The 15,417-nt window shown below is 44.4% G+C and overlaps 1 protein-coding gene across 3 annotated transcripts in view; it reads right to left on the minus strand.

The window, feature by feature from the left end:
* The window catches only part of SGSM1 (small G protein signaling modulator 1), a 950,757-nt gene that overhangs the window by 475,698 nt on the left and 459,642 nt on the right, over nucleotides 1-15,417 (minus strand). For all 3 annotated transcript variants that reach the window (XM_069214718.1, XM_069214717.1, XM_069214716.1), the window contains exons 8-9: nucleotides 3,964-4,095; nucleotides 403-527 (exon numbers count right to left, since the gene is read on the minus strand). In XM_069214718.1, the coding sequence (XP_069070819.1) occupies nucleotides 403-527; nucleotides 3,964-4,095 (257 nt within the window). The remainder of the gene's footprint in view (nucleotides 1-402; nucleotides 528-3,963; nucleotides 4,096-15,417) is intronic.

A 15,417-nucleotide genomic window follows, 5' to 3' on the forward strand; every position in this document is an offset into this window, starting at 1 on the left:
TTCTTCCTGCTGTGGCAACCCATCAGATCCTGAATGGCTATGTTCTGTACTGTCCTGACTATTCTATTTCAGAGGCATAAACATAGAAAGGTGGGCGAAGTATGATGCTGCCTCTCTGGTCACTCACCAGATGTCTTATCCCTACTTCCTCTAGCTCTCCCTGTCCAATAGGAGTACATACTCCGTACACGAAACAGCATATATCAACTAACTTTGGTGGTCGATATTCCAAATGGCACTAACACCAACTGTGAAATAAAGGTGGAATAGTTACAATTTATCAATTCAATATGGTTTCAAGACACTGCCATTACTTCTTAAACAATGTTTATGAGGCCGAATACAAACAGTGATAAGGAAAATAAACATGGCAAATATTTAACTTTAAAAAAAATCCATCACCTTTTCTCATAATCTAAATCCCCCACTGAGCCATTCATCAATTGATTTGGAGTCCACTTTAAAGTCATGGTGTCTGCAGTTTGATGTAGCGACAGATATCCTGGGATAGCTTCCATGTCATCTCTCTGGAATATATGAACAAGAATGTGCATTTGAAATTCTATTATAGTTTAAGAGTGGAACAGAGTAGGTAATCTTATAATGCAGCTCAACTGTAGTGCTGTATGATATGCTATAACTGGTTCCGCCCGAGACCCAATTATATTGAACATGCACACAAAAGGTGAGTAAATGTCCAAAGAAGATGCACATGTGCCCTAATGGCCTCCTGAATGAATCCAAATTCTTGCAAAACGTCTAGAATAATAAGTCCAGTATAAGAATGACACCACGTGTACTGTTGAACTGATATTGGAAGACTTAAAAAAAAAAAAATTTTAAGTGGATTTTCCTCAGACTGAGAAATGTGAGTGCTATATCATGAGTACGATAGTATAATAAATGTGGTTCTAGAATCTAGGACAGTGGTTCTCAACCTTCTGGCTTCTGTGGACCCATTTTTTCATTACTGGAACCTGTGGACCTCCACCGAATAATTATTGGAATCTGGGGACCCCCCACTAACCACTACTGGAAACCAGGGATCCCAGCCTAAGCATTGTTGATGTTCTGAACCACAAACAATATACACAAAAAACAGAAACAAGCATTCATCAAACACATACACAAATGATAACACATTTTATTAAATGTGCACACAAATATTAATAACAAAAAAACAAATGTTTTAAGATGAATAGGAAGGTTGGCGCTTTTTTAAATTCAATTGAAGCCACAGATCGTCCACACTATATTCTGTGTGATGCATATGCACTGCTCCCATGAATCAATCTGAGGATACTAATTTCATTTTTAGCTTCCAATTTCAAATCCCTTGACATTTACAGTACATTTTAAAATGTTCAATTATACATCTAGCCAATTTATGTATTTACTCCTACAGTATGTAATATTATTCTGTTCATATTATTTAATTTTCTAAGTAGGCACAGACCCTCTGAAGAGGCTTCACGAAACTCCTGCGGTCCTCGGACCTTAGGTTGGGAACCACTGATCTAGAACATTTTTGCAGGGTTTAGATCTGGTTGTTTCTTAGGTGCCACCATCATTCTAAGTAAAAAAAATTGTCATTCAGGTTCTAGTATATCACACAAAGTAGTTGCATCAGAGAAATGTCTGTAAAATATGGTGCATGGCTATCCTGTTTCTTGGGTAGTCTAGTAACCTTTCACCTTTTCCTCGTTATTCCGCTTATGGAAAACTAGAACAACAATGCTGAAAATGTCTTAACATGTGTAGTAACACATCTATGACAGTTACTGGATTTTTAATACCAAATCTACAGTGAAAATGCCTTTTGATTTTGATCTTATTTTGCTTATTTGTTTGGAACCACTGAAAGAAAATGTATTATTTTTTAAACAAATCTTTTATTAAAGGAATACCTCAAATGCGTACACTTCAATAGTTATGAAACAACCTCAATTTAAACTCCATATCCTGAAAACAGTATTACACATCGAGGGAAATAATTTAAGCAAATTGTATTGCCCGTCACGTCAGTTAATCGGTGTACAAACACTTTCAGCCATCCACCCTAATCTCTGACAGACGAGAGTGGTGGGTAGTGGGAAGAAGGGGTGTTGCAAATGAAGCATTTCCAAAACAACAAATACTAAACAAGCAGTTGCAATGCAATGGGTCTCACGTTGCTCGAGTTAAAGCTATTAGCATTGTAAACTCCTAACCGGACTTTCCTTGCCACATAAACTGAAAATGAAAAGTAAAAAAGTTTCACATAAGCGAGCCTATGGCCGCCATGAGCACGAAGCAGACACACAAAAGGAAACAGCAGTTCGCTCATAGTGAAACGTATCGGCAAAAGTGCGATTATCCATGTAAGCTGGTTGATGTCATGCATAGGGCTGGACTACTGCCTAGCGAGATCACGCTGCCATCGAAATAAGGTGAAAAAGTAGTCCAGAAACCATATGGAAAACATGGAGCCTCGTATGTTTTCAGTAGTTGGCTGGTGCGCTCGAGGAGGGCTAAACACTGAAAAAGGCATGACGTATGCATGCCTTTCACTAATGAAATCAGGTGAAATTTAAAAGGGAAGCCAACAAACCAATGAAAGTGACGGGTGTGGCATGGGTGTGGTTAAAAGCCCACAGAGAGATTACACCAGGGACAGAGCGTTTTAAGTGCTCGACCCTAAAAATGTTTGAAAATTGCATTGTATTGCTTTTAAAGGAAGGTGTTCCTGATATAACAAGGGTATACGCACAGCTGCTATTCGTGAATTATACAGAGGAGAACAAAAAAAAACACCATGAAAGCCTGCCGGAGGTTACGTAGCAAATACACGAGGATTTACGGTGCGGGACGTCTATTGTCTACCTACTATGCCCGAGAAATAGTGTGCAGGAGAAAAAATTCACTGGATAAGCCCACCGCACCAATGAAGTTTACTAGTATTTCTAACTCATCAGTGATCTCGATTTTTCCGTCCTGCTGCATAAAAGTGTATATTTTCTATACTAAAATTCGTGGTCAAAGTTAAAAAGATAATCTTATCTTACCTTCATGTATAGATTTAAAGGGGAAATATAACATTTTACTGTTCATATTTGTCATTGTAATGCATACATGTTTTAACTAGTTATCTATATGTCTTCATGTATTTATTTTTTATAATTTTAAGACAGAGCATGTGTATGAAATGAAACGCTGCCATTCAGCGATGCTACAGACCAGCAGTGCCTCCTCATATTGACGATGTCAATCATCAAGCTGGCTATTAAAATAGGAAAACTGGATCCATTGAACTGTGTCACATTTCGACGTTCAGTATTAAAAACATCCTAAACCAAACATAACAAATTAAAAGGAGAGGAGAGAAACGCAATTTCCATTCTAGGGTTGGGTTCAATGACTTAACTAAATGAGATGATAGACAGGAATTGTGATTGAGGCTGTGTCACCTCACGCCCTGTCTACACGTGTACATTTAAGATTGCATGCATAGACTTTTTTTTTTTTCAAATGCCAAGTCCATTGTTTTGTCAATGATGGGAATGCTGGGTAAAAATGTCTTTTTTACTTCACGAACGAATTCAAGTATATTACGAATTTTGCCACAAAAACACTGCGCAGTGTCTTGGTAGAGAAATACATTGGCCATTAAACGGGTCTATTGCCGATGCATGGGCCGGAGTAGCATAAGCGGACTCCCTTTGCAGGCCGTGCTAAACATGTTTTCCGCTCATGTGGTCATTTTATGCAACATAATTTACATGCGTATTAAAATAAAACGGCTCACTAAAGCAAACCTGAAGATGTCTCTTTACTGCTGGTGGGAAAACACGGTATAAAATAAATATATGGGAAATATTGCTTTATTAATTAAAGAAAGAAAAAGTTATTCACTAGGCACTTAGCTCGTGACAAGAGAAAACCCTACATACGCTAGGTAGTGAGAGGGATTAGCAACATACGTACAGGCTGCACCATGACGTTGTTTTTGCCAAACAGTAAGGTCGCTCTTGAGTTCTGATGTAAGGACTCTACATAATCACGGGCTGAGAGCGAAGGCCGATCGTCCATGCTTCCACTCGAATGTCTTTTCTGAACCTACAAATGGAAAAGCAATCCTTTGTTTAAAACAAACATATCAGAACTCAAAGTACAGAGGAATATCGTTTTGCTTTTATTTCATGTTATATAGTAATCAGAAAGAAGTTACAAGCATCTGCCAACATGCAGCTCTTTCACATAAATAAAGATAGCTAGTTTGGATACAGAGAAGTAGATTTCCTGAGTAAAGGTAATAAAAAGAACAAAACACATTTAAAATCAATAGGTTGCTGTTCTGAATTTTATGTTGGAGTTAGAAATGTTCTAATTGCTGTTGCGTCCTAAAAAAATGCGTACCACGGTGATTACGTTGTCTGGACGGGCCTGATGGTCACCACATGTGGTATTAATAGTTAAGAGTGAACCGGGCAGTGAAGTGAAGAGGTGGCGTCTAGTGACAATTTTTTACCTCGCCTAGAAAATACACACAAAGCTACAAAGCCGTAGGCATCTTTACCACTGTCTACATTGGGAAGGACGGCTCTACTAAAAATAACTACCCCCCCCCCTAAAATTACATATGCATTACAGAGCTACCCCTTCCTCCGCCCATTCAGTTTACGGCCTGTGTTTGGTCCTTCCTGGAGGCGAGGAGGGGGGGGGGTGTGGGGGTGGGGGGGTACGCCCTCGAGTTTTGCTCAATAAGTGCTACAAATCCACCTACGAAGGGGGCTTGATCATGACAGATCCGGACTCCTATTACACCTATTGGTTATTAGGGCTGGATATACTCAGCATAGATGAGTCGAGGTGTAGATCCCACCTACGTGGTTAAAATGTGGACTATGGAAAAGTTTCTCTTATGACAAAAGTGGTAATGGGGGTGTGGAAGTCCTCTAATAAACAAAAAGGGTGCCACAGGAGGTGGAAAGGGCACACTATCTGGACTGGCAGTGCCCTTCCACAGGTTGCAGCCCTATGAGGCTTAGAAGGATGGGATCGCTTGGGGAGCTTTCTCATGGGAGATGTAGCCCCTGCTGGTACCCTCATTTTTTTAAACAAAATTGAGAAGAAGTTAGTCTCTTGCAATCACAACTCTACCAGTACCTTCAACTTCGTCACACAGTTACTTCTTAATAGGGGGCCATGACTGACCTATCTAAATTTACCACCCTCAAAGTCAAATTAACCATCCCGAACTCTCTGACAGAGGGAAGATCTATATTTTCTGTCGAGCCCTAGTTATAGTCTCTCAAAACACCTCTATGAGGCTTTCAGAGGGTTGGGAAAATTATATTGGGCCCTTACAAGATGAGGAATGGACGTGAGAGCTTATGGCCCCCAGAAAAACAGCCATATTTAATAGACATTGGCTTAGTTGAAATGTCATCATCATGTTTAGTTAACTCCAGACACACTTTGGTGAATGCACCACAGTCTGGGTCCTGAATGTCTTCATTGTCAGGGGGCAGTGGGTGGTTTTCTCCACAATGCCTGGTTCTGCCTGTTCCTTCGACCCTTCTGGAATGGCACTGCCCACGTGTTTCAAGAAGTGCTTAAACGCCCATTCAACCAGCAGCCTCAGGCGGCCCTCCTTAAAGTGCTTGGTGATGGAGGATTCATCACAGCAGAAAAATTGCTTAGGCAACTGGGACTCATGGTGGGCAAAAGGGACATAGCGCAGGAATGGAGAAGTTGCACATATCCTACCCTGATCCGATGGAAAAGGGACGTGGACAGAGCCGAATACTGGATATCACTACATATGAATCAAGGGGATGTCCCCGCTAAGCATAAAAAGATACCGGGGCTGGGAGGAGTGCTGGGAACTTGAGAGGGGCTCCTGTGGTTTTTTCCATGTATACTGATTTAAAGTGGAAAATTAAACAAAGGTGTTGCAAAATGGATGTGTCTTTGCAAATTTATTACATTCCTTTTTTGTGCTTTCCAGAGGTCGTGTGTAGTTCACTGAAGTTACTTCAAAATGCCTTAGATTTCCGATGCCAATTGTTTATTACTAGTTTGTTGTTATCTTTAGGTGCAAAAGAAAAATAGAAAATCTAATACATTTATTAAAATGTGAGCAAAGATGATGAAGTCTGAGTAGGCCAACTTTTTTCCGTTAAGGAAAAGCCGTCCTCTAGCGGTCATTATAGAAAGAGTGAGCTTTGTGCCAGTCCTCTCCAAAATATTGGCTTCTCTGGGTGAGCCTGCTTCTGACATTGGCATTGACATCTGACACAACGCTCCGACTACTTGGTGCCACGCTCCTAACTTCCCAGGCTCCCGACCACAGGCTTATCAGGGCCTTCCATTACTGTCCTTTCCTTACGGTTTCATTACCATACCCAGGCACATTACCGCTTGGTCCATTACTACAAGCAACATTTGACTTTCTGGAGCCCAGTTAACTGCTCACGGGGCTCCCTCGCCACCTACCTATGCCACGTATCATTCTGGCCAGTTGGCCCAGCCTTGATGAAGTCACTTGTGTGACGAAACACGTGTTGGCTGTATCTCGATGATGACACTATGATCTCTAGCATCTACTATTAAAGACAACATCTGCAAAACAAGACCTTGGACTCCAGTCTACCTTTCACTTCATCAATATACTATCAGGGTTATTTTTCCCTGTCACACCATTGGACTTTATATTCTGTGTGCTGTGGCCATCTTTTTCAAGTTTGGCTTGAGACATATTTGATTCCGCTTGCATCAGCCCATTGAAGTATTTGATTCTCACCTCACACTATTGTTTGGGTGTGGCTTTCCATCTGCTAGGAAATGCTTCCGCTGGGCTGCATAAATGAATATTTTGTAAATGAAAATTACGCTCAGTCATCATACTTTGTTACATTCCTTACTTTATCTCATAGGTGCACTGCATACACAAAGCACTCCCTTTCTGATTTTTTTTTTTGGCACTGCAGAACACATTGCACACTGCACACTGGTATGCTTTACTGCAAAACAAATACATTGCTACGGGCGCCAAAGGACCAACAGAGGAGCAACCCTCTGACGTCCTTAGTAACCACATTCAACTGCTATACCTCTGATCAGATCCAGAGCACCTGGCAGCACTTTTTCTCCTGTAGCTGGGCCGCTGCTTAACGACAAACTCAGAGCTATTAGTGGCTTCTGGAAACCTAAAAGATCTGGCAGGTAAATTAATATGGAAGCAAGACCTATTGGCTTTAACAATGTCCGTTTTGGTTTTCTGGTATTTGACCAACATCATACTAGAACTGGGATGCAATTAGATCATACGTTCACAGAATACATCGGATGCTTGTATGTAAATGTGACAGTTTAGAAAAGATAGATATACTATCTGTAGATAAAGTATACGATTTGTTTAAAAAGCAGACTGCCATTTGTCACCTATAAACAGTTGCGGCTCGCGGGAGGGAAAAGGGGCGGGGCGGCACATCGCGTGGCGGGGGGGAGGGGATGACAAAATAAAATATAATAATATTTTTTTTTAAATGTACCTTTTTTGCAGCACTGCTCCAATCCACTCTGGTCTTGCATTGCAGGCACAGGCTTCCAGCCTGCCCTGCGGCTCTAGCAGCATGAAAGCAATGTTAGGATTGAATGGAGCACCTAGCGAGGGCGCTCCGAAGCAGAGTGGGAGCCTCTGCCTGCTCTCTCCAAACCAACACTGCGTTGCCGGGTTGAAGAGAGCCTAGTGCACATATACGATTGACTGGCCCGAGACGGCTGGCCAAACATACATGCACACTGTGCATCCCCCCCTCTGTCCCTGTCACACCCGTGGCCCCACCCCTTTTACAGTAAAACCATAATAAACAGTTTATTATGTTTTTACTGTAAAGGTTTTGCAGCAGCTGCTGCTGGTGGAGGGGGGCAACGCTCCGCTGCCACAGCGGAGGAGCTGCCCCGGTCTATAAACTGTAATCTCACCATTTTCTCAACTAGTCAGGTCTTTCACCACATTTGTCAGGCGTTGACAACTAGTGTACTGAACAAATGGCTTGGATAAAAGATGATTTACAAGCTGTCAAGGAAAATATATTTCAGCATCTAGTATTATATTGCAGTTATGTGGAGTTAATATTTTAGGATGCATATGAAACATTTCCAGCTGTTTATTTCTAGCCAGTGAAGGGCATGAGGAGAATCAGACAACATACTGCACTGCCTTCAGCTATATAAGCTTTGATATAACTGCTAAAAAGTGTTGCTAAAGACTACCACACGATTGTGTGTGTGTGTGTGTGTGATGTGTGTGTGTGTGATGTCTGTGTAGAAATTCTGTCCCCCAAGTCTGGTATGCAAGAACAGTCACACTCCAGGATGGCGTTTCTCAAGTACAGATTTATTCTCACTGGCAACACGTTTCAACCTTACGGTCTTTGACATAGGTCACTTGACCTCGATTTTCAATGAGTGAATTAATTTGGTTGAACGTTGATGATTTAAGGGTGTGCTGCTATAATTTTAGGTCACTTGCCCTCAATTTTGTGTCAACCTGAGCCTTTAAAACGATCATGATTAGACAATATGGAAATGATAAATGCCTGTTTTGTTATGCGTTATTGTGCCGATAATTACTAATTTTGTGCAGTCCCAATCAATAATGAAAAAATATGAGTCTCTCTTCCTTAGTGTCTTTGGTCAGGAGTCTGTCTTCAGGCTGTTTATGCCTATGGAAGAAATGAAACACTGTGTCTGTTTTCCAAGATTATTATTTGTTTTAACACTTATATGGTGAAATTACACCTTGTGGTTTTAGTCTGTGACAAAGACCGTAAGGTCTAAACAAGTTAGCGGTAAGTAAAATGCCCATTGCAATGCACGTTGGGGTGGGAGAGGGATGAAGGGCCAACCCTGGTGTTGTGCTGGCCCCACCCAAGCCTGCTGCTCCTGCTCCTGCACCCCCTTCCTCCTTGTCATCTATTGTCCAAGTTGAGGCCCCTGCTCCCTTATTACAGTTCTGTGTGGCTGTTGTTCTGCCACTGCCCTTTCCGCCTGCCCTGAACAGTTAGCTTGTGGCCCCATCTACCTCTTCCCTACCCTCTGTTATCCGAGTCCATGCACCAACCCCGTCTCTCCTGTCCTGCATGGTCCGATGTGCTGCCACTGCCCTCCATTTAGCTTGCTGTCCCTGCTCACTCATCCTCATTGCCCTCCTGCTTAGCCTCTGTACTTAGCTTGCTGCCCCTACCCTCCTTTCCCCTGCCCTCCGATGTCTGTGTGCTTGCCCATGCTCCCTCCATTTTGCTCACCATGTTCCATGGACCTGCCCCTCCTATCTACTCCGAGTGTTCTGTTGAACTGCCACTGCCTCTCCTACCTGCCTAGCATGATTAGATGACTGCTGCCTGTCCCTGCCAACTCCACCCTGCCTGTGCGAGTTCCACGCCCCTATCCCTTTCCCTCCACCCTGCATAGTACATTCTGCTGTCACTACTTTCTGCCCTCCATGCTCTGTTATGATGCAACTGCGCCTCCTGCCTACCGTTTGGTCTGTTGTGTAGCTCCTTTCCTGCCCTTTCTTGCCTGTGTGCAGCCCCTACCCATCCCTTCTGTCCTCTATGGACCTTTGTTCATGCCCCTGCTCCCTTCCTCTTGCCCACCATGGCCACTGTGCTGCCACTGCCCCTCCCGCTTGCCATGCATGGCCTTCTTTGCTGCCACTGCCCCTCCCACCTGTCCTGTGTGGTCAGCTTGCTGCCTCTGACCCCTCCCACCTTCGCTCTAGTGTCTGTGTGTATGCCATTATAGTCTCACTGTTGCACTACCTGGTGTGTTGTGCTTCCAGTGCCCACCCCTTCAGCCGTCCATGGTCAGCTTGCCACTCCAGCCCTCCCCCTTGCCCCTCTGCCCTCCTTTTTCCATGTGCAGGTTCTTATCCCCTCCATCCTGCCTTGCCTTCTCCGTTGTCGTGCCCCTGCACCCGACCCTCCTGCCCCTCATTGTCTGCTATGCCTCAACTATCCCTCCTGTTTTTCAGGTGTGGTCAGTTTGCTGCCCTTGCCTCTTTCCCCTCTTCCCTCTATTGTCCATGTGCATGGCTCTGTCCCCTCCCTACTGTTTCTCCACGGCTTGTTGTGCTGCACTGCCATCCGGCTTATTTTGTGTGATGTGTTCTGCTGCTGCAACCTCTGACACTTGCCCTGTAAGGTCAGTTTGGTCCCCCTGTTCATCTTCCTACTGCCCTCCGTTATCTGAGAACACGTTCCTACCCCATTCCTCCTGCCCTCAGTAATTCTATGTGCCATACTGGCCAACATTTTGAACTTATTAAGAAGGAGAGTTTGAAAGAAAACCTGGGGAATTCATTTTCCCCAGTGACTTGCTTTGAAAAAGAGATTTTAGCCAGGAGACAGATTAAAAGAAAGCCCTTTTGGGCTTAAAAACATCAATAGTTTCCAGCTTGAATCAGGTCTGTTGGCATGCACAGCTTTACTGCCATTGCTTCTTGTTTCTGCCCGCAATGGTCTGTTATACTGCCACAGCCTCTCTTGCCTGTCCTGCATAGTTGGTTTGTTGCCCCTGCCCACCTCTCACCTGCCATCCATGGTCCCTTGTGCTGCCACTGTCCCTCCCACCTGCCCAGCATGGTCAACTAGTTTCCTCTTTATCCTCCTCCCTGCCCTCGATTATCTGAGTCTGTGCTCCTGACGTCTGCTTCCCAACAGTATTCTAATAAACAACTAGATTGCCAACATTCTATATTTATTATAAAAGTGTGGCACGCCTGACGTCATCTTGTAGTAATCAAAAGAGTAAATACCTAAAGCATTTCCATTAGAAATTATACAAATTAGAGGGTCTTTTTCCCACAGAACCATAGAAAATATGGTTAGTGCTCTAAAAAACTAAAAAGAGGACATATTTTCTGAGTTCTCAAATTGCAAAAATGCACTTTTAAATTATTTACTATCTTGATGTTTTTTCATCCAGTTGATCACTTCATGTTGCACTTATGGGAGAGAATGTGGTGTTGCAGCCAGAGCTGCAGACTTTGCAACTGGGGAAGCAGGTTCAAGTTTCACCGTCAGCTCAACATCCTGTGATTCTGGACAAATCACATCATCTCCCCATGCCCAAAGCCCAAAAGGAATGTGTTCTTGTGTAATGGTACTGATGCCCATGTAAAGCACTCCAGTACATTTGAGTGAAGTCTGTGCTATATAAAACTACAAAAATGCTGAACAATTAATTGCTTTGCACAATTCTGTCATTGGGCTGAACTTGAGCTACATTTGGGGGATATTTGTGCTACATTTGGGCTCTTCTTTCTCTGGTGGCCATCTTGGGAGACTCCTTTGTTGTGAAGCTCCCTAATATCCTCATTTACTGCAGTATTCTCAGTAGAAAATGCTTTCAGTTTTCCACTTCGATTCCATCACATGGAAGTCAGATGTACCACACTTTTGGCATAAATTCACAATGTACATGTTTCAGTCTACATGTCAGAATGTTTCAATGACATAGAAGAGGAACATATTCGAGAACTCACTTAAAATGTGTCCTGTTTCTTTCTACATCACTAACCATAACTTCTATGGCAAAACACCTCATTTTGTTGCTTTCTAAAATACATTTTACGTTTTACCAATTTGATTCAATCAAGATAGCATCAGGTGCTCCACACTTTTGTCCTAAGTAAGAGTGTTAGTGCTCTAGTTGTTCTTTAGAACACTCTGGGAGGCTGCCGTAGAACACGAGGCAGTCAACTGACAGGGTGCTCCTCTTGGAAGTACATGTTTTACTAAGAGTGTCAGTCTTCATTCTCTAGGTCAAAACTATAACTACCTACTGGCGAGCGGGAGTAGGTGATATATATATATATATATATATATATATATTCCATAGAAACTGACTTGCCTATATCTTTGGCACTGATTCACAAATCTTCAATAAATTTTCCAGAAAAAGTGTCAAGTTGGGTCTTGTTGTGCATGGAAAGTTTTGGGGTGATCCCTCAAGCGGTGGTCGAGAAAGGGGGGTGGGGTGTTACAAAAAAATGAGTTTCTCATGTTAATTCCCAAAGGGATTTTGAACAAGCCTGCAGCCCGAACCACTGGTTGGAATTACACCACGTTTGGCAGGAAGCACACTTTTTGTTATGTGGTGCAAATCCATTCACTAGTTTTTGAGATATTAAAGGAAATCCAAATTTGTATATCTAGAAGTGAAAATACTTTGTGAATAGTCCCAATCTCGTGCAGAGATCTGATTAGCTGCCAACACTTCAACCAGTAAATGTTGGCAGCCTTGCTTAGACTCAGCTTCAGCCAAGTCCCCCCAAAAAATGCAGAAAAAAGAAAAAAAAAAAAAAAGAAAAGGAGGCAGGGTAGGAACACCCTAACACCATAGCCTTGGTCTTCAGGTCCCTTGGGAACCTGACAGGGCAAAGAAGCATTTTCTTTTTTAATTCAGGGTGAAGTTTGTGAATTTTGCAATGAAATAATATTAATAAAAAAAAGGCACAGTCTCCCACGCTTCTTACAATTGTAGCCCCTGGTTGGGCTAGGTCCCTGGGGCATGCCAAGTTCATTTAAAGAAAAAATGGAGAGGGGCACACGGGGCCCTCTCCAAGAGCTTAATAATGGCCCGGTGTAGGAGGCTGGACTGGCTTGTAGTGAGTACCAAGGGGTACTTACACCTTGCACCAGGCCCAGGTATCCCTTATTAGTGTATAGGGTGTCTAGCAGCTTAGGCTGATAGATAATGGTAGCTTAGCAGAGCAGCTTAGGCTGAACTAGGAGACGAGTGAAGCTCCTACAGTACCACTAGTGTCATATGCACAATATCATAAGAAAACACAATACTCAGAAATACTAAAAATAAAGGTACTTTATTTTTATGACAGTATGCCAAAAGTATCTCAGTGAGTACGCTCAGTATGAGGATAGCAAATATACACAAGATATATGTACACAATACCAAAAATATGCAGTATAATATTAGAAAACAGTGCAAACAATGTATAGTTACAATAGGATGCAATGGGGACACATAGGGATAGGGGCAACACAAACCATATACTCCAAAAGTGGAATGCGAACCATGAATGGACCCCAAACCTATGTGACCTTGTAGAGGGTCGCTGGGACTGTAAGAAAACAGTGAGGGTTAGAAAAATAGCCCACCCCAAGACCCTGAAAAGTGAGTGCAAAGTGCACTAAAGTTCCCCAAAGAGCACAGAAGTCGTGACAGGGGAATTCTGCAGGAAAGACACAAACCAGCAATGCAACAACAATGGATTTCCAAACGAGGGTACCTGTGGAACAAGGGGACCAATTCCAAAAGTCACAAGCAAGTCGGAGATGGGCAGATGCCAAGCAAATGCCAGCTGTGGGTGCAAAGAAGCTGCTACTGGACAGTAGAAGCTAAGGATTCTGCAGGAACGACAAGGGCTAGAAACTTCCCCTTTGGAGGATGGATGCCCCACGCCGTGGAGAGTCGTGCAGAAGTGTTTTCCTGAAGAAAGACCGCAAAAAAGCCTTGCTAGCTGCAAGTCGTGCGGTTAGGGTTTTTGGATGCTGCTGTGGCCCAGGAGGGACCAGGATGTCGCCAATTGCGTCAGGGGACAGAGGGGGCGCCCAGCAGGACGAGGAGCCCTCTCAGAAGCAGGCAGCACCCGCAGAAGTGCCGGAACAGGCACTACGAAGAGGAGTGAAACGGTGCTCACCCGAAGTTACACAAAGGAGTCCCACGTCGCCGGAGGACAACTCAGGAGGTCGTGCAATGCAGGTTAGAGTGCCGTGGACCCAGGCTTGGCTGTGCACAAAGGATTTCCGCCGAAAGTGCACAGAGGCCGGAGTAGCTGCAAAAGTCGCGGTTCCCAGCAATGCAGTCTGGCGTGGGGAGGCAAGGACTTACCTCCACCAAACTTGGACTGAAGAGTCACTGGACTGTGGGAGTCACTTGGACAGAGTTGCTGGATTCAAGGGACCTCGCTCGTCGTGCTGAGAGGAGACCCAGGGGACCGGTGATGCAGTTCTTTGGTGCCTGCGGTAGCAGGGGGAAGATTCCGTCGACCCACGGGAGATTTCTTCGGAGCTTCTAGTGCAGAGAGGAGGCAGACTACCCCCACAGCATGCACCACCAGGAAAGCAGTCGAGAAGGCGGCAGGATCAGCGTTACAGAGTTGCAGTAGTCGTTTTCGCTACTTTGTTGCAGTTTTGCAGGCTTCCAGCGCAGTCAGCAGTCGATTCCTTGGCAGAAGGTGAAGAGAGAGATGCAGAGGAACTCTGATGAGCTCTTGCATTCGTTATCTCAGGAAATCCCCAAAGCAAAGACCCTAAATAGCCAGAAAAGAGGGTTTGGCTACTTAGGAGAGAAGACAGGCTAGCAACACCTGAAGGAGCCTATCAGAAGGAGTCTCTGACGTCACCTGCTGGCCCTGGCCACTCAGAGCAGTCCAGTGTGCCAGCAGCACCTCTGTTTCCAAGATGGCAGAGGTCTGGAGCACGCTGGAGGAGCTCTGGGCACCTCCCAGGGGAGGTGCAGGTCAGGGGAGTGGTCACTCCCCTTTCCTTTGTCCAGTTTCGCGCCAGAGCAGGGCTGAGGGGTCCCTGAACCGGTGTAGACTGGCTTATGCAGAAATGGGCACCATGTGTGCCCATGAAAGCATTTCTAGAGGCTGGGGGAGGCTACTCCTCCCCTGCCTTAACACCATTTTCCAAAGGGAGAGGGTGTAACACCCTCTCTCTGAGGAAGTCCTTTGTTCTGCCTTCCTGGGCCAAGCCTGGCTGGACCCCAGGAGGGCAGAAACCTGTCTGAGGGGTTGGCAGCAGCAGCAGCTGCAGTGAAACCCCCGAAAAGGCAGTTTGGCAGTACCCGGGTCTGTGCTAGAGACCCGTGGGATCATGGGATTGTGCCAACAACGCCAGGATGGCATAGAGGGGGCAATTCCATGATATTAGACATGTTACATGGCCATATTCGGAGTTACCATTGTGAAGCTACACATAGGTAGTGACCTATATGTAGTGCACGCGTGTAATGGTGTCCCCGCACTCACAAAGTCCGGGGAATTGGCCCTGAACAATGTGGGGGCACCTTGGCTAGTGCCAGGGTGCCCACACACTAAGTAACTTAGCACCCAACCTTTACCAGGTAAAGGTTAGACATATAGGTGACATATAAGTTACTTAAGTGCAGTGTAAAATGGCTGTGAAATAACGTGGACGTTATTTCACTCAGGCTGCAGTGGCAGGCCTGTGAAAGAATTGTCAGAGCTCCCTATGGGTGGCAAAAGAAATGCTGCAGCCCATAGGGATCTCCTGGAACCCCAATACCCTGGGTACCTCAGTACCATATACTAGGGAATTATAAGGGTGTTCCAGTATGCCAATGTAAATTGGTGAAATTGGTCACTAGCCTGTTAGTGAC

Source organism: Pleurodeles waltl, chromosome 11 (assembly GCF_031143425.1).
Source record: "Pleurodeles waltl isolate 20211129_DDA chromosome 11, aPleWal1.hap1.20221129, whole genome shotgun sequence".
Taxonomy (NCBI): domain Eukaryota; kingdom Metazoa; phylum Chordata; class Amphibia; order Caudata; family Salamandridae; genus Pleurodeles; species Pleurodeles waltl.